Source organism: Oryzias melastigma, linkage group LG14 (genome assembly GCF_002922805.2).
Source record: "Oryzias melastigma strain HK-1 linkage group LG14, ASM292280v2, whole genome shotgun sequence".
Taxonomy (NCBI): Eukaryota; Metazoa; Chordata; class Actinopteri; order Beloniformes; family Adrianichthyidae; genus Oryzias; species Oryzias melastigma.
This window is the reverse complement of record NC_050525.1, coordinates 958,569-981,486: the sequence shown is the minus strand read 5'-3', so window position 1 is coordinate 981,486 and position 22,918 is coordinate 958,569. Positions and strand designations below refer to the sequence as shown.

Here is a 22,918-nt window from a genome sequence, read left to right as displayed (position 1 = left end):
TTAAGGTGTAAAAATCTGAAGTCCTAAAGCTGTTTGCAATAAAGATTACTTTGACAAATATAGTCATTTGATTTATATTGTTTTTAATATTGTTATCGCACAATATGAAAAAACGATATCGTGATATGAAGATTCCCATATCGTCCAGCCCTATGTCAAAGTCAAGGCCCGGAGGCCGGATCCGGCCCTTCGGGTAATTCTATCCGGCCTTCCAGATCGTTTTATTTTATTGTTATTAATGGCCCGATGTTATCTTGCGCTGATTTCTAACTTGTATAAATTTATGGGGTCAAATCAGGATCAGCTTGAAGTGAACAAAAAACATTGAAAACTTGAAAAATAGGTATTGTAACTTAAAAAAAACTGAACTTTGAAACCTGAAAAAAAAAATTGAAAAAAAATTTTTGAAAAAAAAATGTTTTGAAAATTTGAAAAAAAAATGAAAGTTGGAAAAAAAAATTACTGATTGAAAACAAATTATCCACTAGTAATGGCGGGTTTGAATTTTCATTTTTTTTTATCTTCATTAAATGTAAAATTAGGCTCAGCTCAGCAGTGAAAACTCGAAAAGAGAATTCAAACTGAAAACTGAGGACTGAAAGTGAAGATTCTAAAATGTTTTTTGTGAAAATTCAAAACAGAAGCTGTTACTAATGGGCCATTTGTTTTCTATCAGTAATTTTTTAATTGAGTTTTTTTTTATTTTAAGTTTTCATTTTTTTCACATTTTCTAAATTTATTTCAAGTTTTCAGTATTTTTTTTATTTCCAATTTATTTCTCAAATTTTCAATTTTTTTCAGTTTTCAAACTTTCATTTTTTCAGTCACAATATCTATGTTTCAAGTTTTCAATCTGTTTTTTCATTCACTTTAAGCTGACCCTGATTTGACCCCATATAATTTTGACAATATATATTTTTATAGAGATCAAAATATTGAAAGTTATTTAAGGTTTAATTTGATTTATTCTGGAATAATATTCCTGCATTTTATTATTCTTATTTAGGTTAAAAAGTTGCAGTTTTAAAGTTTTGAAAATTGGTATTCTGCTAGCTTTATGGGCTATTTTAGATAGTCCATCCTAAGATTTTTTTGGCTATTTTTAGGTAATATTTTAGCTGGCTATCAGCTTCAGTCATTTCAGGTATCAGCACTATCATCTTCAGCAGCCAAATTCAGCTTACAGCATTCACACTATCACAGGTAATGCTACATATCTAGTTCATAATTATGTTAAAAAGTTACAGTTTTAAAGTTTTAAAAATGTAGTTTTAGAGTGTTCAAAATACTGTTCGACCTAAAGTGTGTTTTGGATTTTGGCCCCTTGTGTGATTGAGTTTGACTCCTGTTTTAACAGCTTGATGTGAATAACCGTAGAGCTCAGTTTAAACAGTTGTCAGGATTGTGCGTTGGAGTTCAGGGATGCTACCAGATTTTAAGGTTGATGTACACTAGAGCAGTGGTCCTCATCGAGGACCAGACTGATGCTAGTTTGATGGACAGTTGGTTCCAGGCTGCAGAAAGAAAAAACAACCTACATTGTTTTCATTTTATTTCTGATCTGATTCTGAAGGAAGTTTTATTTTGAAAAACTAATGGATTCTCACCACCGCATTCGACTCATTCTTGACACAAGTCACTCGGTGACATGTCAAAATACATCCACTACTTTTTAAAGCGACTGCTAGAAATGAAACCCCCGAGCTAACAAAGTTAACAACAGATCAGAAACATTTCGTTCAGTAGAAAAGATCCAGTGAGGAAACAGAAGAGCCTGTGACTTCAAAGAAGAAAGAAATCTGTGTTGAACAGACAAGAGTTTTACTCCAAATATGAATTTATTGTGACACACAGCACCATGATAATGCAGAATATTCAGCAACCGCTGTCTAAAGTTGCTGAGAAAGTTGCTCAAACGGTGGATTCACATTTAGGATTACATTCAGAAAATACCAGTTCTAGGGACCTTTTTTCCCCTTTTCTCTATATTTATCCGTCACACCTTGAGAGTCGCATGAAGCTTTTTGATTTTGTTTCTTTCTTAGCTTTCATTTTGACGTTTATGGTTTGAGGGGAAAATCTATATCAAATTTTAATGGTTCCCACACTAAAATTAGTGAATAAAAAAAGTTTAAAGCAGCTGCAGATATTTTGCAGAGGATGAAGATAAAGTTTATCGTCTAAAGTGAAGGGAAACTGGAGGCTTAAGAAAAGGCTTAAGAAAAGTCTGATTCCGTACGAGGCGGGTGTTCTGTTGAAAAACGACTGCTCTAGAGCGTTCTTTTCCCTCAGTGCAACTGACTCCCTAAAAAATTCAGATGTTTGCTTTCAGTGTTCTCTCTCTGTCACATTTTCATTCTTTTTTCTTCTGTTCTGAACACCCATAGCTGCTCTTCTAGTCCACATGATCCTTTAATCTCCTATTTTTAGATCAACATCAAACCCTAGGATGTTACTTTGTATTGATCAGCAGTCGGGATTAACGATCTCTTGATTGATTTTCAATCCTCTTGTGTGTGTCTGGCAGAACCCAACCTGGCGGAGCCTGGACTTCGGCATGCTCCCTGACCTACTGGACACCTCAGTGTCTTGCTTCATGGTCAGGATCTGGGGGGGGCAGAGGGAACAGTACCACCTCCTTATTGAGTGGAAGGTCAATCTAGATGGACTCCGCTACACAGGCCAACAGGTCAGCCCCCACTCACAGAACGTGGTGAACGTTGGTGTGATGAGGACACAGTCAGGTTGTGGAATGTTTCCATTAGGGCTGGGAATCTCTGGGTACCTCGCGATACATGGCTCACCATATCGATAATATCGCGATACTGCGATAATTGGTAAAAATTCTCTCTAATAACTAACATTATATAGAAGAATATATTTTTACGGAAAATATCTCCCCATTTATCTTTTTTAGCTTAAACACAATCATAATAAACAACTTTTCTTATTTTGTGCAACACATTTAAGACATTTTTGTGCAACATTGCTGAAATCACTAATACTATGTCTTTGACAAGCATTGACAACAACTGAATTGGAATTATCTGTCAGATTCAATGTTAACAATAGTAAACATGATCAGCAGTGACACTACTTAGTGCAGAATTGTTGTAACAGAACAAAAATTAAATAAGTCAAATGGCGACAGTTATCTACCTCTAAAGCAGGGGTCTCAAACTCGCGGCCCGCGGGCCATCTGCGGCCCGCGGGATGATAATTTGCGGCCCGCGTCTTCAGATAAAAGATTACTGTTAGTGCGGCCCGCAAGGCTGATATGAATGACAGTTGTTGTGTGCAGAGCTGAATGAACCAATCACAGTGAGGTATATGGCTCTGGAGGCGGGACATCGGCGGTCTGTCCAGTACCTCCTCGATCATTCATTCCTCCAATCAGCTTTGCGGAGGAGGAGCCATGAAGCACCAAACGCGATTCGCGTGATAAATCCTCGTGCCCCGCGCAGTGAATTTGCTGCTCGCGGCTCGTCAAAAAAAAGGTGTTTCTGAGCTACCAGGTCCGTCTGTGGATGTCTCTCTCAGAATGAATATATGATGTGGAGGAATACGTTTTTTGATGTTCTGGTTGTTCCTATTAAATCAGAACTCCTCAAGCTCCGAGCCGCAAACCTGTAGCCCGCCCCGCGCGGCGATCCGCTGCTCCTGCCTGTCAGACATGTGATTCTGAGCTTGGCACGCGCCTGCGTGCACATGTCTGTGACTTTTAAGGTTCACACACCGGCTATGTCGGCGCGCGTTCCAGTCCATGTAAACGCGATAGAAGTCCGACATTCTGCTACGAGCGTTTACATAGAACCCCCATGGAATTTTTATTCTGAATTTTCTTAACCTCTAAATTTTTATTCTGAATTCTTATTCTGAATTTTCTTAACCTCTGATTTTTTTTCTGAATTTTTTTAACCTCAGAATTTTTTTATGAATTTTTTAACCTCTGAATGTTTATTGTGAATTTTTTTTCAACCCTTACTTTTTAAACAGCAAAATTTTATGCTCCCAAAAATATTTTCTATCTTAAAAAAATCAGTGTTTTTAATTTCGAGACTTAAAATTTCGATGGGTCAGAAATTCAACATAAAAAAAATTCAGAGTCTGATGGAACTAAAAAACTTCCATACTGATTTACCTGCTTTTTAATTCATTATTTAATATATTTATTTATTTTATTCATTATTTTGTGTTAAAAACAAAGATATTTGAGAACATTGGAATGTTTTATCAGAGCTTTTCTTGTGGAAATCCTGATGCGGCCCGGCCTAATCCAGACTCTGCCTCCAGTGACCCCCGGCTGAATTGAGCTTGAGACCCCTGCTCTAAAGGAACATCACACCAAAGGGTGATGAATATGTTTTAGAGACTCTGTCAAGTGTTACCTCGTTTTTCGTTCACTTTTCCCTCACTTGAAAAGGGCTGAGCACTTAAAATTGAAGACTGATTTACTCAGACTGTCACTTGAGATTATTTTTCCAATCTTTATCTATTTTCCATTTGGTCAGTCAGCAGTCAATAGGTAAAAACCCTAAAACACACATAATAATGGCAATAAATATAATTTTAAGTGCTTCAATTAATTAGCATTCTCCCTAATTTTACAGTGAATTCATGTACTTTATTTTAATTACATTAAAATTTCAGTTCAAACATCAAATCCTGCATTTTTATTTAAGAATTACTTTAAATTAACATTAGCAACAAGTAATTACATTGTTTGAAAACGTCACATTATAAATTTACCAAAGTTACACCGTACAGCAGCAGGTTAAACATTGAAGTGCTTGAAAACGAAAATTCCGACGGGACCTGAAGTACACACAAACAACTGCGAAGCGCGTGCCTAGTTCCCACAGCAAACAGGAAGTAAGTGATCGCTGTCATTCTAGCGCTCAGACAAAGTCACTTCTTACCGGCTGGATCTCCTACAGATGGAGGATAAATGCTGACAGGTAGACATGCTTCACACACGCGCTACAGAGCCTGAATCTCACCGGTGCTTCTCCCGAATGAGCGCGTGCATCGCTATTAAAAGTCCGACGCAGCGCGCCCATCTGCGCAATAGTTCCGCTGCGCAACTCAGACGCTCAACGCTACAGCCTCTTAAATGAAAATATAATATCGATACTTGGTGTGAACCCATCGAGAATTGATCGCAATATCGATATTTTGGCACACCCCTAGTTTCCATTGCATCAAACCCCAGCATGTTACATGGAAAAGGTCCAGTGAAAGTAAAACATGAATGACAGTTTTAACTCTAGACATCATTTTGGACAAAATATGTTTTTTAACTAAGTAAAAAAAAGAGAAGAAATACCATTGTTAAATAAAAAAAGTCAACTTTTTTTTGTCAGAGACTCAAAAATCTTACGTCTTGCATTCAAGACACATAATATAAAAATAACCTAAAGAGTGCATGGGAATGTGGTACAATATATATTTATGTCTTGTGCCAGTATAATAGCATAATAGAATGTGATGTCTCCTTTGGATTCATTCACTGCGGCCTCAGTCCAACGTTCATCAGATCACAGCCAGAATTAGAGCTGTGAATCGCTGCTTAGGTGGTGATCCGATTCCTGAATCAAGCTCAACGTTTCAGGAATCGAACCACAATTCTTACTTTTAATTAGAGCTGTCAGGCGATTAAAAAATTTAATCGCGATTAATCGCATTGCCCACAGTTAACTCGCGATTAATCGCAAATTTACATGTGGCCTTTTTTTAAGGAAAAAAATGTGTGCTTCGTGGAATTTAACAGTTCTACATTAATTATGAAAACAAGAATGACAAAATTAATAGTTTTCATCAGAAATACTTTATTTTGGAACATTGTATTGAGATAAACTTTCTTAACAATAAAAGGCTGTAACATAAAATGCCTAACAAAAGCCCAAGTGCAAGTGAAGGGCATTTTAAATTCAAAACTTCAATCAACGTTCAGTAAAATAAAATTAAAAACATCAAAAATAACATTTCCATAACACTTTCATGTTCATTTTTTGTCAGGACCAAATCCGCTGTATGTAGGAGACATGATGAGCATTCAGCACTTGTCCTGTAGCAAACTGGGATTCTGTCTCAAAACCATTCAACTGTCTTCATCCAGTATATTGCTTGTGGTTATTTTTGGACCACTAATGCTAACTTGAGGCTATAAGTTTGGATCAGGGCGTGCTAACAGCTCTCTGAGAGTCCCGCCCATGACCCAGAACTGTATATGTAATGAGCTGCTGCCGCTGGGCATAAAAATGACACCGGCTTTTTGATTTTCATAATTATAATTATGAATCATAAATAAAAATCACTGGGAACAATTTTATTTTAAAAAAATGTGGTTGGAGCTGGACTTTTAAACACAGCGCAGGCGTGTTCTCTTGAGGCTCGTGTGGCCATCGTAAGAGATGACATTGAACGTGGAGCATATCATTGTAGTGTGTGTTTGAAGTAAAGAATAATTTAAGTTACACACACTTATGGCGTTCAGGTGATGCTGTCGTATTGTACCCTCTATCCAGCCCAGTCTTTCGTAAGATGTGAGTACAAACTCCTAACTGACCACGTGCAACGCTGCACGTATGGGGTGTGCATGCACCTGTAGGACGTCCACACAAACTACACTTTCATTGTCTAATTTCCTCATTTCTAACAGTCAGGTGCTCAGGGAGGGCACATTATCACTTGATCAGCAGTTCTGGGCTCCTTGCACAGTTCACAGGATTTGGGAGGGTTAAAAATTTGAAAAATCTGTACGGTACACCTGTGTCTCACCTGCTTCACCTTTATGTCAGAAGTGTCCAAATCCAGGCCTCGAGGGCCGGCCTCCTGCTGGTTTTCCAGAAATCCTGCCTTATCTGCTGCTGATTACCTGATCAGGTGTGTTTGGCCAATGAGGAGCTTTAATGGTTGGTTGGAAAACATGTAGGACACCGGCCCTCGAGGCCTGGAGTCTGATGCTACTGCCTTACGTATTGTACAAGTGTTTGCTACGACCTTTCACCTGCAGCATAGAAAAATGTGCATGAACATTTAGGACCTAGGATCTTAGAATTGAATGAGGGCGATCTGCCTGCATGTTCCATACAGGTTTGCCCACCTGTGTCCCCGCAGACAGCCGCAAGGACAGTTGTGACTTAGGCATGATCTGCTTTTCCTGTCAAGGTTCTGGAGAGGGTCAGAGCTAAACATCTTCATTCTATTCTATTTCCTGCTCAGCACATCACAGAAACTGCTCTGCTCTAACAGGTAGTGACTCTGGATCACCTTTTTTTCCGGTTCTCTTGGTCTTACGGCCCCAAGGGCTGAACTGGCTCAAGTCTGGACGGGAAAACAAAAACTGGACACCAGTGAGAAAAAGGAACACAGTTCATTAAATAAGGGGAATAAAGAAACTGAAAAAGGGAAAAACAATTAGTGTGCTGGTTAACACAAAAAGACAAACCAAAGGGAATTGGAACGTTGGCCAAACATCTAATAAGTCATGGAGACTGCTGACCCAGACATGTCGACCGTCTGAGTCAGCAGGTCCCTGCTAATGGCTGTCTAACCAAAACTACCTAAAACAAATAAACAAAGCCCACAAACTAAGACTACCAAGGTCCAACCCCAAACTAAAATAACAAAACCCAGCAGTGTAAGACTGATTAGGACAAAGAGGGGAAAAGAGAACAAAACAAACCAGCACCACACCAACTAAACCTGACCAGCTCCTCAGCCTGCTGCTCTGCCCCTCCTGCCTTGGTGAAGCCTCCTCCGTCTTTAATAGTCAGCAGGTGCAAATGAAGGCACATTGGCCACACCTGGCAGGTGAGCAGAAGGACTGGATGGATAAAAGTCCAGCAGTAGCAGCAGAACGGAACACCTGGATCTGTTGTTGGTATTTGACACCATCAACCACCATGTTCTCTAGTCTGTCCATCACACAGCAGGACTCCGACACAGCTGACAGAACAGTGTACATGTCTCTGGGTAAAGCAGGGCCCACGTCTCAGTCACCTGTGGTGTTCCTCAAGGCTCAGTCAATGGTCCAGTCCTATTCATCCACACAACAGCACCTGTCTGCTGTGGGACAGCAGTGGTCTCCTCATGGGAAACCTTGGCTGGAGTTTACAACGTTATAATTCATCCAGAAGAGTGCTACCAGGACCCACCAGGAACTGGAATGTTGAGCCCATCACACCAATCCTTTAGTGCTCCCCATCTTTTAAGGTCTCCCTTAAGTTTAGTTACCTAAAGGACCTCCTCACCCCTCAACCCTTGCACCCTCAGCTTCCTTTATTCCAGTCTCTGATTCCCCAGAGGAAAACGTACCCTTTTGAGTGATCATCCTCTCTGTTCAGCTGCTCCTACACCAGTATCGCCTGGCTAACTGCTATCTCCTAGAAAGTGCTGAGAACTTGTCTTTGTAATAACGTTGAGACTGTTTTCACCTAATGTACTCTTATCTTTTAGTCCTAGTTGAACTTTATCCATTTAATCTGTTTTTTGTAGCACTATAGGATTTCTTTATTGAAGAGTTCACAGCAAAGATGATTATTTCATTATGCCTCAGAGGATTGGGATCCTAAGCTGAGAGAAAAAAGTGTTTCTCAGCCTGAAACCAAATATGTTTTCCTGCGACTGAGCTCCATCTTTGGGGAGTCCTGCAGCTAAAACAATAGTTTTACTCCTGCTAGGTAAATATTACAGTCTGCAGCTGAGACAGCTGCTGGTCTCTGCCAAATCATTCCTTCTGAACGGTCACAAAATATTCCGTGTGGCCAGCCCAGCAACAAGCGGGGAGTCCCTCTGAAACTCCTCATTTTGGAGCTGCTTTATGAAATTGAAACTCCTGGGCTAATGACAGCCCCCAGGTCTGAGCGGTTCCCACACAGGTTTGATGAGCTTTGTGCTCGTCCTCCTGCCTGAGGGAACTGGAAGACATGAAGAGAAGAAAGTCGTAAACAAAAATTCAATGCAACATAAGCGTCTCTGCTTAACAGAGAAGTAATTTCTCATACTGTACTCACTGGAGTGACTAAAGAAAATCTTCTTTTCTAACAACAATAACTCTTAAATCCTTTTGTGGGAAGAGAGTGGTGCAGCGGTAGGGCGGTCGACTCCTGATCAGAAGATTACAAGTTTGATTCCCGCCTTGCCCGCCCATGTGTCGAAGTGTCCTTGGGCAAGACACTGAACCCCGAATTGCCTCTGGTGGGAGGTTGGCGCCAGTGTTCAGCAGCGGAGCCACCACCAGTGTGTGAATGTGTGTGTGAATGGGTGAATGGGTCTGTGACTGTGAAGCGCTTTGGGCCCTCGAAGGAGGGTAGAAAGGGCTATACAAGTATACGCCATTTACCATTTTTTATCATTTAAACCTGCAGCTGGCTCTGCCTTTTAGCATTATTGTAATGTCACTGCAATGTTTTTTATTTCTTATTATGCTCTTTTTATAGTGTTAGTGACACAAATATGCAATGGTTTCAAATCTAAAGAACACTTATGCTGTTAAACTTTTTAAATGGATTTTAAAGTTACATGGATTTTAAGTTACACATTTTTTAATCAAGGTAAATTTGTTTATTTACTTGTCGTGTGGAAATAAGACTGCACAATTTTTTAATATAATTAAGAAGTAAAAAGTTTGCATTCCTTTTCTTTATCAATTTAAAAATAGTATTAAAAGAAGATTTTACACACACACACACACACACATATATCTATATTTATCTATATATACATTTAAATATATATCTTGGAGGCTTTTTTAGCGAGCCCAAGTTGTTTTAAGTTCATGGTTTCTACTGAATGAATCTATCTTTATTTATAAAGCTCTTTACAATGCCTTCAATATGCCAAAGTAACAATGAAAAGAAAGATAAAATGAAAAAAATGGAGCAAATTAAGATAAAACATTTAAAGACATCTTAAAATCACAAGAGGTAGTAAAATCCACAAAAGGTAGAAAAAATTTAATAAATAAATCCACCAAAGTTTGATAGAAACTAGTTAATCTTTTAGTTTGAAATCTAAGTTATTTAAAGTAGTTCCATTTTTCTGTGAGGCTTTTGGAGCAGTCAGACTCCTGAGGAGAAGGCCTTTCCTTTCATAAATCACACAAAGCTTGGTTTCATGTGCTTCCAGATGCCTGCTCTTCATTGTTCTTTGTCCTTCCATTCAGATGTTAATCCTCATTTTGTCCACAGATTCGATCCAGAAATCCAAATGAGATCATATTTGGGTTGAATGATGGCTACTACGCCGCTGACTTTGACCGCAAGGTGCGTGCTTTTGTCTGCTCTTCAAAACCTTTGAATCTCAGAGGAATTCAGACCTAATGTACTTACTCCAGAACGCCAGCTGGACTGGGTCTTGACCTTATGACCTGTTGTTTCAGGATCAGTCAGAGCAGAAGAACTACAGCCTTCTTCAGGTAGACCAGAGTTCAGTCAGGAACTCCTACAGCGTTTTCTCTTTGCTCAGGTAAGACCGCCACAATCGGCAGCATGAAACCTCACTGCTAGAAGAGCTTTGCTCTATTCATAACATAAGGTTGTTTGGGTTGTTTAGGAAAATGTTTTTTTTTTGTTTTTTTATTATTTAGTTAGTCAAGCACTAGGCGGCTGGGTGGCTCAGTGGGCTCGGTGAAGGGCTGACACACAGGAGTCCTGGGTTCGATTCCCAGGGTTGTCCACTGATCCCCACCCAGATTGGGTCCTTAGCCAAGACCCTTGACGCTGCTGCCTAACTGGGTCCCTGTGCCCCTCAAGTACAGGGTTGTGTCAGGAAGGGCATCCGGCGTAAAAACTCTGCCAAATCACTGATGAGAAACAGTGGGTGCTGTTACGCTGTGGTGACCCCGAAAGGGATAAGCTGCAAGTGAACTACTACAGTTAGTCAAGCACTCTTCCTGTTCTACGGTGGCCCTGAAGTACAAATCACACCAACAAATCACTCAATAGAGAAAAATACATATCACAGACCACATCAAAACAAGTACAAAACGTGTATATATTAAATCTCTATTTCATTTATTACTGTAGTTCAGCAGAGGAGGAAAAGATTTGGTCCTGACAAAAAATGAACATGAAAGTGTTATGGAAATTTTATTTTTGATGTTTTTAATTTTATTTTACTGAATGTTGATTGAAGTTTAGAATTTAAAATGCCCTTCACTTGCACTTGGGCTTTTGTTAGGCATTTTATGTTACAGCCTTTTATTGTTAAGAAAGTTTATCTCAATACAATGTTACAAAATAAAGTATTTCTGATGAAAACTATTAGTTTTGCCATTCTTGTTTTCATAATTATTGTAAAACTGCTAAATTCCACAAAGCACACATTTTTTTCCTAAAAAAGGCCACATATTAATTTGCGATTAATCGCGAGTTAACTCAGGACAATGCGATTAGTTGCGATTAAAAATTTTAACCGCCTGACAGCTCTAATATAAATCCCGGAATCGATTAATAACGAATTAATTGCGAATATGGAAAAATTAATTTGCCAGCCACTTATCTGCAAATAATCATAATATAAAATCACACGCAAAATTGTAGATTTAAAACATTTAGTTTTAACCATTTGGAACCTAGGGTCTAAAACTCAGTTTTTATCTATATTTGAATTTTCTGTGTTTTCAATCTGAAAGACTACCTGCTTGTTTATTTGGTGTTATTTTAATCAGCATAAGCTCTCCAATGTGACATTACCTTTATTTAATCATTTTCTATGTTATATTCACATACTAGACATAAAATCATGTAAAAACAGAAAACTCCATCTGGAAAAATGGGATTCATTTTGCTGTGGAAACCCCAAAAAATGTTTAATAAACTGTTTTTACATCATAGAATGAAAGTTTTAGATGCGATTTTATAAAAACAACAAAATTAAAATCAGGCAACAACTAATCAGCATGTAGGGTAGAACAGCTTGTATGAAAATACAAAAAAAGGCTAAAATCACACCAGGCTGCCCAAAGAAATTAGAATTTCTCACTGCTGTCTGTTTGACATTTTTCCTGGATTTCTGTTTTTTTTCAGCTTTTTTTTTCATAAACTTTCTTAATTATACTTGTGAAACATAGTTTTACAAGCATTTGTGGGAGAAGTTTGATCCATCTGGATTTCAGGTCGGCTGGCTGGAATCAGCTCAGGTGGGGGCGTGTCTGTCCATTCTGAACTGCTCACCTCCTGTGACGTCGGTGGACGGGACTTTCGCAGAGAACCGTGGAGCTTCTGCAGTTTTTAGACAATGCCATTGCTTGTTATTATGGAAAATTCATGTCAGTCCCCATCCCAAAATAGAATAAAAGTCTGTTTCCTCGATGTTGGATTTCTCATAGCAGACCGGTCCGTTTGGCTCCGCCCCCCATCGCAGGTCCACAGTTGCTACTCAGCATTGCAGTCGTCAGATTGACTTTTGTTCTCTGCCTTATTTATAACAATAAAAGATCGGTTTTGTCCAAAAACTACGAATAAATGTCATATTATCTCTTTAATTTGATAAAATCTCAATCACAGAATGTAAAAAAAGTTTAAGTTTATTTTAGACAAGGTTTTACTACGCTGATCTCACAGCTGCACGGCAGGACGGCTGAAGGCGTTAATACATATTAACAACTATCTTCCTGTTGAAAGGAGGACACGAGTCTTCATCCAATCAGGGATTCCCATGATAGATACCTTTTTAACATTTCTTTTGATTCCTGTAGATTACTTTTGTTTTCAGACACGTTTCCTTTAAGATTTTGTGTCATTTCTTTGACATTCTTTTGTTTTTTCAGGCTTATGTTCTGATTTATGAAATTTTGTTTTGATTTCTAAAATGTGATGTGGTGTTTACAACATTTGTTTAACTGTCGTTGTGGTTTTTGACCCTTTAACATTGGAGCGCTAGTGTTTATGTTTTTTTAATTTACTGTAAATTTTTAATTGTTGACACGATCATTCCAGTAGATTGTGAAGAAGAAAAGCGGCTCGAGTCGCTTTTCACAATCTACTGGAATGATCGTGTCAACAATTAAAAATGTACACTTTGTCAAAGATTTTGTGTTTAAGCGTCTCTGGAGAAGCATCAGGTGTTAGAGGGTTGATACTTTTTTGTGTTGAGTGATTTGTTTGATTGACTCTTCAGGGCTCCAGTCCTTTAGATCTAAATGCAGAATTGATTCCATCCAGCAGGGGGCAGTGTATGAAAGCAAACAGGAGAGCTGGTTTTCAGAAACGCTGTCAGTTTAATGAGCGCACAAAGCCTGCACTCTTCAGCCTTTAGATGCAGTGAAGCACGTCAAGAACATTTAAGCCAGCACATAATTATGGCCATGTCAAACAGAGTTACTGAGGAGATTAGGATGATGTGCCGTTTGGCACCACAAGGTGGGGATGGAGACCTGATGCTGAATGTTGTCTGAAGGGAGACCCCAGCTGAGAACACAGAGAACGCTGGCATCTGCATGCAAATACATTCTAATTTTATATTCAAATGTGGTCAAGTGTAAACTCTACTTTTAGAATCAGCAGGGCTTCCCCCAGGGAAACCCGTGTTTAACTAAAGTCCTGTCCTAAAACAGTAATTATACGAGTTCAGAATGTGTCTTTGTAGAAGGTTGACTTTATGGATGTTTTCCGAATAAATCCTGTCATTAGGAGCTACGCTTCCACCGACATTTCCCTGTTTAAGGCTCAGGCCTGCGTCACAGGATCTAGAAAAAAGGACCCGAGCGGTACACTCCCCTATTATGTGGTCCAGGGTTATGCGTAGCCAGCTAGTGCTACTTTAGCGGCTTCCAGAGGAAAGCAGTTGAATTTGAGGCGTAGGTTTTATGGTGTCTGCTCCGGCTTTTCCTATTATCGCAGCTTCTGCACGGCTTTGCTCTCCTGCCATGTGAGACTCGGAGGAGTTTAACGCTGTTCCCTCTCGGCCTGGCGCACATATTTTTACTTGGCCCCGCTCCTTTCTGGGGCCCCCACTTATGATGATGCAATATAAAGTGATTAATTGGATATTGTAAACTGCTGCAGATTATCCTTCTGCAGCCGCAGAAATGACTGACTGAGTTTCATTTCTGAGCCTTGGATCTCTGCAGCACAGTCCGGGTTCATCACGTACAGCACTCCCGATGTGACATTAACGTTTGCATTGAAGGATGATGACTTGAGCACGTAATGCTTCATTTTTTGAAATGTGTGTCTGTGAACCCACACCGTCGAGCTTCTCCCACTCCTCCTCGACGAGATTCTGAGGGCTTTAATAAAAAAGGGCGACAACTGGCTCACTGGGAACAGACCCCTTTTGATTGATGATGGCAATTTATCAGCTCTGCCTTTACACTGCTGATCCATATGACGACTTCTGTCGGTGAGAGTAACACGAGCAAGAGGGCTCCCTCACAACAACTCTCAAGTGGTGAAATGAGGAGGGAGAGCACCAAACACCAGCAAATACTCGTCTGTTTCACAGAGGTAGAGCTGGTGATCAAACCCTTTCCTTCAAAGACGGAAGGATTTATTCTCACCGAGCCATGAAACGCACATTAGAGCGTCCTCTTCCATTGAAAGTCTATGCAAACACGTAAATATGCATTGCGGGCTTCAAACTCTCACATTCACGTGTCGCTGTGCAAATTTTTTAGTCCATTTCAGGCTCTACAAAACGCGTGTTGAAAGTTAAACCAGTTAACCCTTTAACACCTGAGGCGTCGCCGCCTACGCTTAATCACAAAATCTTTAACATAATGTAACTCTCCAATCGTTAACACAATAATTCTAGCAGATGCTGAAGGAGAAAAGCAGTGCAGTTATCAGGTTAAAGCTGTTTGCTATAAGTTAGTGTTTGATTGCTACGACTTTTGCGTTTGATTGCTTTAGTTCATCGTGTTGCTTCAGGAAGTGAGGTTTCCATCAGGATTTGTTCTCCTTCCAATAAGAGCCTCACAGAACAGGCTTTGTTTTATCCATATTCAGAGCTGGTGTCTGAGGGCTGCAGTGGACTTGGTAGCTCTTCATTTGGAGGGAAGATCTCTATTCACTGTGATGTACAGACAAGGTCTGAAGTCTTGTGTTGTGATTCTGTCGTTCAACATGACGGTCTGGTGGCAGCTGCTGCAGTAGTTGGAGAACCTCCCCTTACCGGGACAGTCTCTGAATGATCTCATGAACCCAGACAGGAGATGGGATTACTGAGGCTTTTGTAGAGTTTTTCAAAATAAACAACCTGATCTCTCTACAAGGTATATTATTGACTGTAAATGAGTTAATGCTTCTGTGTTGTGAAGAGGCTAAAGAGCTTCACAGTAGCTCCTCCCACACGCTGCAGAAGCATCAAGTTTATGAACACATTTTTGTACGAGCATCGAGCAGTGAATTCGCCACTTGAATCTCGTTGGGTGTGAAAGGCCTTTGCAGTATACTATAGGTATTCTAGAGACTGTGTGTTAAAGGTTAACTTTGATTTAAAGAAATCATCATCAGAAAGTGTGGATGTTCTACCCTAAATAACAGATTGAAATGTCCAGTCTTAAAACACCAAGAGTTGAGATTTATTCTCCAAATTGGAGTGTCGCTGGACAGCCAGGCCTCTGCAGTGACTGAATAATAAAACAGTGGCTCCAGTGACACATGGAAAACATCGTTACGAAAACCCAATTTTCACGGTCGAAGACAGCGTCTTAAACTTTCTTTTCTTCCATTGTGATCAGAACCATATGGACCCTGTGTTTTCTGCTTATGCCTGTGCTCCCCGAAAGGCATGCAAGTATGTACAGCAGTGCACGGATGGAGAAGCTTTATGGGAGGTCCTGGGCCTCAAGAGAATTTGGAAGAAGTCTCTATGGAAGGTCTGCTGCCCTCAGTGCTTTTGCTGCAGTTGGATGTTTGGAGAAACTCTTTGGTCTAAAACACCTCCTGCAGACAAACTGATCCGACGGGTCGAGTTTGTGCTTCTCTGTCGGTGTGTGAACATCTGCATGTTTGTGTGAGAACACGAGGAGCGTCAAAGTGCTTTGAGTACCAGTAGGTAGGAAAGTGTTGCTCAAGTGCAAACCTGCAGAGTCATCCTAAACAAGCCCAACATTTGATGTCACTGTGGTTGTCATCTGCTGTTTCAGTCTGCAGTCTTTTTCTTCTTCTCATAAACATACTCTCCATCTGTGATCTGTTATCAGTTGTGAAATCGAAGTCTTCCCTCTCTGAGCAGGAAGTCTGTCGGCTTGTTGGTAACAAATACAATCTACAAATGGAAGGTAGCAGCTTTGTTGATCACTTGTTTTCTTACTTTTAAAGGAAGGAGACAGCTTTGGTAAGATGATGTTTCACTTCTCCTGCTGCTGCTTAACCAGGAAAAGTCTTTAGATTTTGTTTAGTGAAGAAAAGAGCAGGAAGTGAACACTTCAAAATGTATGCTTTCTCTCTAACCCTGTAAAGAGAAAGTAGACATGTCTATATTTTAATGTAGTTGTCATTTAAGAATGACCTGTAGCAGTTTAGCAGTTCATCAACACCAGCCTGTAGAAATAGAAATGTACCTGCAGGTTCTCTAATCTTATCTTTCATTCCACGAGGAAGCAGACAACACTGAGATAATGTGATGGCAATTGGATAAATGTGTTGACATTCTTGAGCAGTGAAGAGCAGACAGACGTTCAGGTGTTGTTTGCTAGGATTATCTGCTGCTGTTTCCCAGCAGAAGTGTTTGGGGGGGCGATTGTCCCAGCTAGGAGTTTGTGAATCAGAGTGCTGCCGCAAACAATTATTTTATTAGTCGACTAATGACTGAATTTTTTTATAGACTAGTTGACTAATCTGGTCATGCACAAAGTGAGTGTAAAACAAACATCTAAACCATCATTTGGTTTAAATGAACTAAAAATAAAGATGGTAGTTTATTAAACTTTTAATGAATCCTGCAGCCTCTGTCCTTTATTAGTCTCTGGTATTAAAATTATATTAAATCTAATGAGGTTGACATCTGAAACAAGGAACTATTTTTAACAAAAGATAAAGTTTTGGTCTCACTGACTCAAATTTTAAAAAAGTACAATTCTTGGTGCTGAACGCTCACAACTTTGTTCAACGTTAATACACTCTGACTCCATATAATATAAAGTAACGACTAATCAACATTTAAATTAGTCGTCGACTACTTTAATAGTCAATTAGTCGTTGATGAATTGACTGATCATAGCAGCCCTATTGAATCGACCCGCTGTTGATCTGAGCCTGTAATGAGTTCTCAGGGCACTGATGTGGCGTGGAGCGGCCCGAGCCATACCATACATGACGAGTAGGGAGTGAGAATGTGTTGGTGTTCCATACTCGGCTGTCATTGGTATTCAAATATAATATAATTCATAAAGGCCAGAAGAAATGGGAACCACTGCAACTCAGCCATGAAGTGTTGGACTGTGCAGACTGACAGAATGAGTCACAAAACTTTAAACTTCACGTGGTGCATAGAGAGATTTTTAAAATGAGTTTTTCTGTGGCAGAGCAGCTGAATCCAAACTTTTATTCACCGAGTGTAATGCAAGGCCACAGCTACAGTAGTGTAAAGAACTTTAGAGCAGTGGACATGATGATTACCGACTGATGTAGTTAGCTGGAATAACCGTTGGTCTGACTGCATCCTGCCATGTATGATGTTCACCAAAGGGGCATTATGGGGAAGGTAGTTTTAAGGAGCTGGACCTGACCCCATAGTTCTGGTCAAAATAATATTTTGTGTTTAAGGAGATTATGTTTAATTCTTTGCTCCCATTTTTATAAGATCAGTTTGAGAATGACCCATTCCACCTTTACTCTGCAGCTTTGTAGAATGCAAATTCCATCAGCTGAACTTTGACACAGAACTTTGACTTCAACCCAACACAACACTTAGGACATTGTGATCCAGACCCTCTCATTCAACATCAATGTCTGACCTCACAAATCTGCGTCTGTAAGTCCTGCTGGTCAAACATTCCCATCAACCAACAAACCCTTTACAGAAGAGCTGAAGCTGCTATAGCTCTGTTTATGGATTCTGAAATGGGAATCAATGAAGTTGACATGGACGCAGATGAATGATGTGCTGACTGCAGCTTTGGGGAATCTATTATGGTTATGGGAGAACAGTTAAACTTAGAATAGGATAGTTTTGTTAATCCTGGCGGAAATTCAAAAAGAATCACCACACAAAATAAAAAGAATGAAAACATCAAAACAGTGAAAATCTTACAGACTAAATAGCTGTTATAGTCGACAGCAAATCAGTGTTTTTTTATCTGATCCACTGAACAATCTCTGAATGTGCCGTTTGTAGTCCTGTGAGTTCTCACTGATGGTGACTTTGTCTTCTCCATGCAGGCTTCACACCGCACAGAAAGCCATCAAGCAGACTCAAGTGACTGTGCAAAAGATTGGGAAGGAAATTGAAGAAAGACTGAGGACGACGGCAACCTGCACCGATCGGGTGAGCCTTCGTCTGCAATCTGATCTGATCCATCAACATCTTCTCTAAGTTGTTTTTAGACAACGTTTAAGGCAGCTTTTAGGTCTGTCCGCAACAGTTCTATTCCACAAATAAGAATTACTGAGTTTGGGCTCGGTGATCAATTGATTTTTTTTTAATTAATTCAAATTTGCTGTTTTAGATGATTTATTTTTGAGAAACTCTGGATTTTATTTTCCCAGCTTTCTGCTCTTGGGTCTCCGTTGTTTGGAGTAAAGTTAACCCGCCCATCTCTCGTAAAGAACAGAGATGAAAACAGCAGCTAGTATAAGAGCAGCATCTTCTCCAAGCCTTTATTAGCCAAACGCTCCATGTAGCGTTTGGCTAATAAAGCAAAATAAAGCAAAACAAAACAAGAGCGTGACTACCGTCTTTTTAACAGGATCCTAACAGACGTGGATAAACCTGCTGGACTTAAAGCAGCAGAAAGTTTGATAAAAGTGTTGATTTAGAGACAACGCTGTTGTCGCACACTGATGTTATGATGCTATGAAGCTAATGAGCTGTTCAGTGCTTGCCGATATGTAATCAGACCGGTTTAAAGCTGAGCAATCTTGTCACTTGGTGGATAAATACAACCAAATAAATTCATTGAATATTCATAAAAACTGTATGTTATAAATATAATATGCATGGAACTATATTAATCAGACCCTCCAGGATTTCTCGACAGATTTTTGTGATTGTTGCGGTCTAAAGCGCCTGATGTTGCGGTGGCTTTTGTAAAAAGTGCAACAAAAGTTGCACTTTTTTTTTTTTACTGTATATTTTATTTTTAATAACTTTTTTTTAACTTTAATAGAAACGTGAAACAAAAAATGAACTTTGCTCCGCTCTGCTCACAATAACACAAATATTTGTTTGATTTAAACATACTTCAGAATAAAAGGATTTTCCAGAGAAAAATTATAACCTTAAAAAAACTGCACAATCAGATTAATCCTCGGATCTCCATGATCTCCTCAGAATCTTCCTCTTTATTCATTTCAGAAGCATCAGTGAGTCGAATGGTTCTGGTGGAGGAAGACAAAGTCTCGTTCTCTGTTCTGTTCTAGATGTTCTCTCTGATGTCTATAGGTTTCTAGTGGAGGAGGTTCTACATGGAACTATTTTCCTGCAGACTCTAAATTCTTTATTTGTATTATCAATATCTAGTCCAGGGGTCTACAAGGTTTAATGCTAAAAGATCCATATGATCCAGTTTCCTTTTGACCAAAATTCCAACAAGAGCCACAAAGTCCCACCTCAGAGTTAGAACAATACACTTTATTTATGTTTTTGTGGCCATTAAGACATTTATTCATTAAATATAGCTTTAAAATAATCTCTACAATGGAGTTTTCTTTTATAAAATTAACTTCTTTTACTTTTGAAAGTAGCTCATACAAGTTCCTTTCAAAATAAAATCATCTTGTGTTTGATCAGATCCTGCAGCAGATTTACTTGAACTAAACATGTAATAATATATTCTCTATTATTGTACTTTAGTGTTCCTTCATCTTTTTTCTCCTTTTACTATTGAATATAAACACAACAACTTTGGTGTAGAACACAAATATGTTAAAACTAAATGCAATAAGATGATGTCATTCTGATAATAATCCGCTCTGATAGCAGATTAAACATTTTACCATCATTTTGCTCAGTTTTGTTAAAAATCTAAACATAAATAACAAAATGTAAATAATTAAAGTAAATGAACCAATGCTACAAAACCATTATTAACCAGCAATGACGCTCAAAGTACCCCCACCTTGCCGCGTCCACACTCACGCACAAAACGGCCCTACCCTTCCCTGTGCGCGTTTGTGCACAGCACATCCCCATCCTTCCCCGTGCGCGCCCACGGGACAGGAGAAGAAAAAAAAAGTAGAAAAAGACTAGATAGAGATGATAAAGAGAGCAGGCCTCCCTTTAAGGAGTCAGAAGGGAAAAAGTCATGAAACTGCGTTGTCGTCCTCCATGACTGCTGTCACAGAAGTTGCAGGAAAGTTGGGGTGAAAATAAAAAGTTACAAGGTGTTCAACAAGTCGCGGGGTTTCCTTCATTTTGCTTTAAAAGTTGCGATCGCAACATCGCGGAATCCTGGAGGGTCTGTTTAAAGATGTTAAATCTGTGTAACAATACAAAGTTTGTGTTGAGCTTGAAAAAAGCCCCCACCCCCCTCGTGAGAGAGCTGCATCTTTATTGTCAATGACATCATGCCAAAAATCCAAAACATTATGAAGTTTTAGGGGGGGGTTTGTTATGATTTCACATAAAAATTAATCAATTGGAGGCAGAATTAAAAAGAAAAAAAATTCTGTCAGTCTGCTCCCTCTAAGTACAGTATATCACAAAAGTGAGTACACTCCTTACTACTAACTGGAAGTTCAACATGGCACTTCATGACAAACAACTCTCAGAAGTCTGAAAAAAATGGTTCCTTGCCACAAAGATGGCCTAGGGTATATGAAGATGGCCAACACCCTGAAACTGCTGCAGCAAAGTGACCATGACCATCCAGCAGTTTAAGAAGACAGATTTGACTCAGAACAGGCCTCTCCACGGTCGGCCAAAGAAGTTGAGTTCATGTTCTCAGCGTCACACCTGAAGGCGGCCTTTGAGTCACAGAAGTATGAGTGCTTTGAGCTTTGCTGCAGAGGTTGAAGAGATGGGGTGAACCGGTCAGTGCTCAGACCATACGCCACACAATGCATTAAAATGGTCTCCATGCTGTCATCCCAGAAGAAAGCCTTTTCTGAAGATGACACAAGAAATCCAAGAAACAGTTTGCTGAAGACGACCTACCAAAAAAAACCTATTTGGTTAAAATGATGTCAAGTGGGTGTGGCATCAACCAGGTAAGGAGATTAAAGGCAAGTGTGTTGAGCCTACAGTCAAGCACGATGTTGGTAGAGTCGTGGTCTGGGGCTGCATGAGTGCTGCTGGCATTGGGGAGCTACAGTTCATTGAGGGAAACATGAATACCAACATGTACCGAGACATACTGAACCAGAGCATGACTCCTTCCTATAGAAACTGCACTGCTGGCCAGAATTCCAGCATGATAATGACCCCAGACACACCTCCAAGATGACCACTGCCTTGCTAAAGAGACTGAGGTGACAGATGGTAGACTGGCCAAGCATGTCTCTAGATCTAAACCCAACTGAACATCTTTGAGGTGTCCTAAAACAGAAGGTACAGGAGCAGAAAGTCTCAAATGTTCGTCAGCTCTGTGATGTCATCATGGAAGAGTGGAACTGGACTCCAGTGACAACCTGTTAAACTCTGGTGAACTCCGTGCCCAGGAGAGTTAGGGTCAATAAAAGTCAGTTTAAAATGATCTTTAACTTTTTTCTATGTTCTGTAACTGATATTTTATTGAATTAAAAGGAGAATTTGGCCCTTATTTGTAGTTTTTGGACAAAATTAATCTTTTATTTTAATAATTGAGGCAGAAGACGAGCTTGGGTCTGACGGCTTCAATGTGGGGCAGTATATTTGAGTAAGCGAGACCAAAACTTTATCTTTTGTGAAAAATAGTTCCTTGTTTCGGATGCCGACCTCATCAGAGAGATCAGGAATATACTTCAATCAAACTCATTTTGACAGGTGACCTTTGACCCTATATACCTTTTATATATAAAATTGATATTAAATTGTTACGTCGTCTTGAGGGGCGGGGCACCTGTCAAAATGAGTTTGATGGATGGTGTAGGGTCAAAGGTCACCTGTCAAAATGAGTTTGATGGGAAGCATATTCCTGATCTCTCTCATTTGATTTAATCTTGTTTTAATCCCGGAAACTAATGAAGGACAGATGCTGCATGATTCATTAAAAGTTTAACAAACTAAACACAGATTACAATATGATCATGAAAAGCAGTGTAAATAGGTGGATAAATGGTTGCTCATTTTTATTAAACATAGAAGTATGTCTGCGCTTTGAAGTAGGAGGATTTTTGGAAGCTCCGACGCATTAAACCTGCAGTAGTTTTGATTGATAATAACCAGTCTCTTTGATACTCCACTAATAGGAATCATTAGTTTATTTTCCCAGATTTTGGAGATTTTGGGGCTTTTATTGCTGAAGCCTGAGATGTAGTCATAAAGTATGGCTCCATATCAGTGTAACCTGCAGGAGCTATTGAATGTTTTCATAGCTTGACTGAGCTGTGGAGTCAGAGCAATATCTGTCTGTCACAGTGATAATGTGTTAACCAAAATCCCCTGTTTGTGTTTCCACTGCCTTTCATATCCTCAGCTAAGTCTTACAGCAAAAGCAGGATGGCATTTTTTGCATTTTTGGAATTGGCAGCCACACAGCTGTAAAAACGCGGTGCTGATCCCAGGTTAGACTTTGTGTTGAATATTTTTTTTATTATTTTTTCTTTTTTTTTATGTTTGTGGTGAATATTTGCTTCAATGGCATCTCTTATCATCCGTTGCAATAAAA

The 22,918-nt window shown here is 39.5% G+C and overlaps 1 protein-coding gene across 2 annotated transcripts in view; it reads left to right on the top strand.

Moving 5' to 3' along the window:
* uvrag (UV radiation resistance associated gene) overlaps positions 1-22,918 on the top strand; it is a gene marked incomplete in the record, with an annotated part of 124,105 nt that overhangs the window by 9,029 nt on the left and 92,158 nt on the right. The window contains 4 exon segments of one of the 2 annotated variants that reach the window (XM_024266216.2): positions 2,528-2,689; positions 10,194-10,268; positions 10,385-10,470; positions 18,333-18,438. In XM_024266216.2, the coding sequence (XP_024121984.1) occupies positions 2,528-2,689; positions 10,194-10,268; positions 10,385-10,470; positions 18,333-18,438 (429 nt within the window). 2 annotated transcript variants of the gene reach the window in all.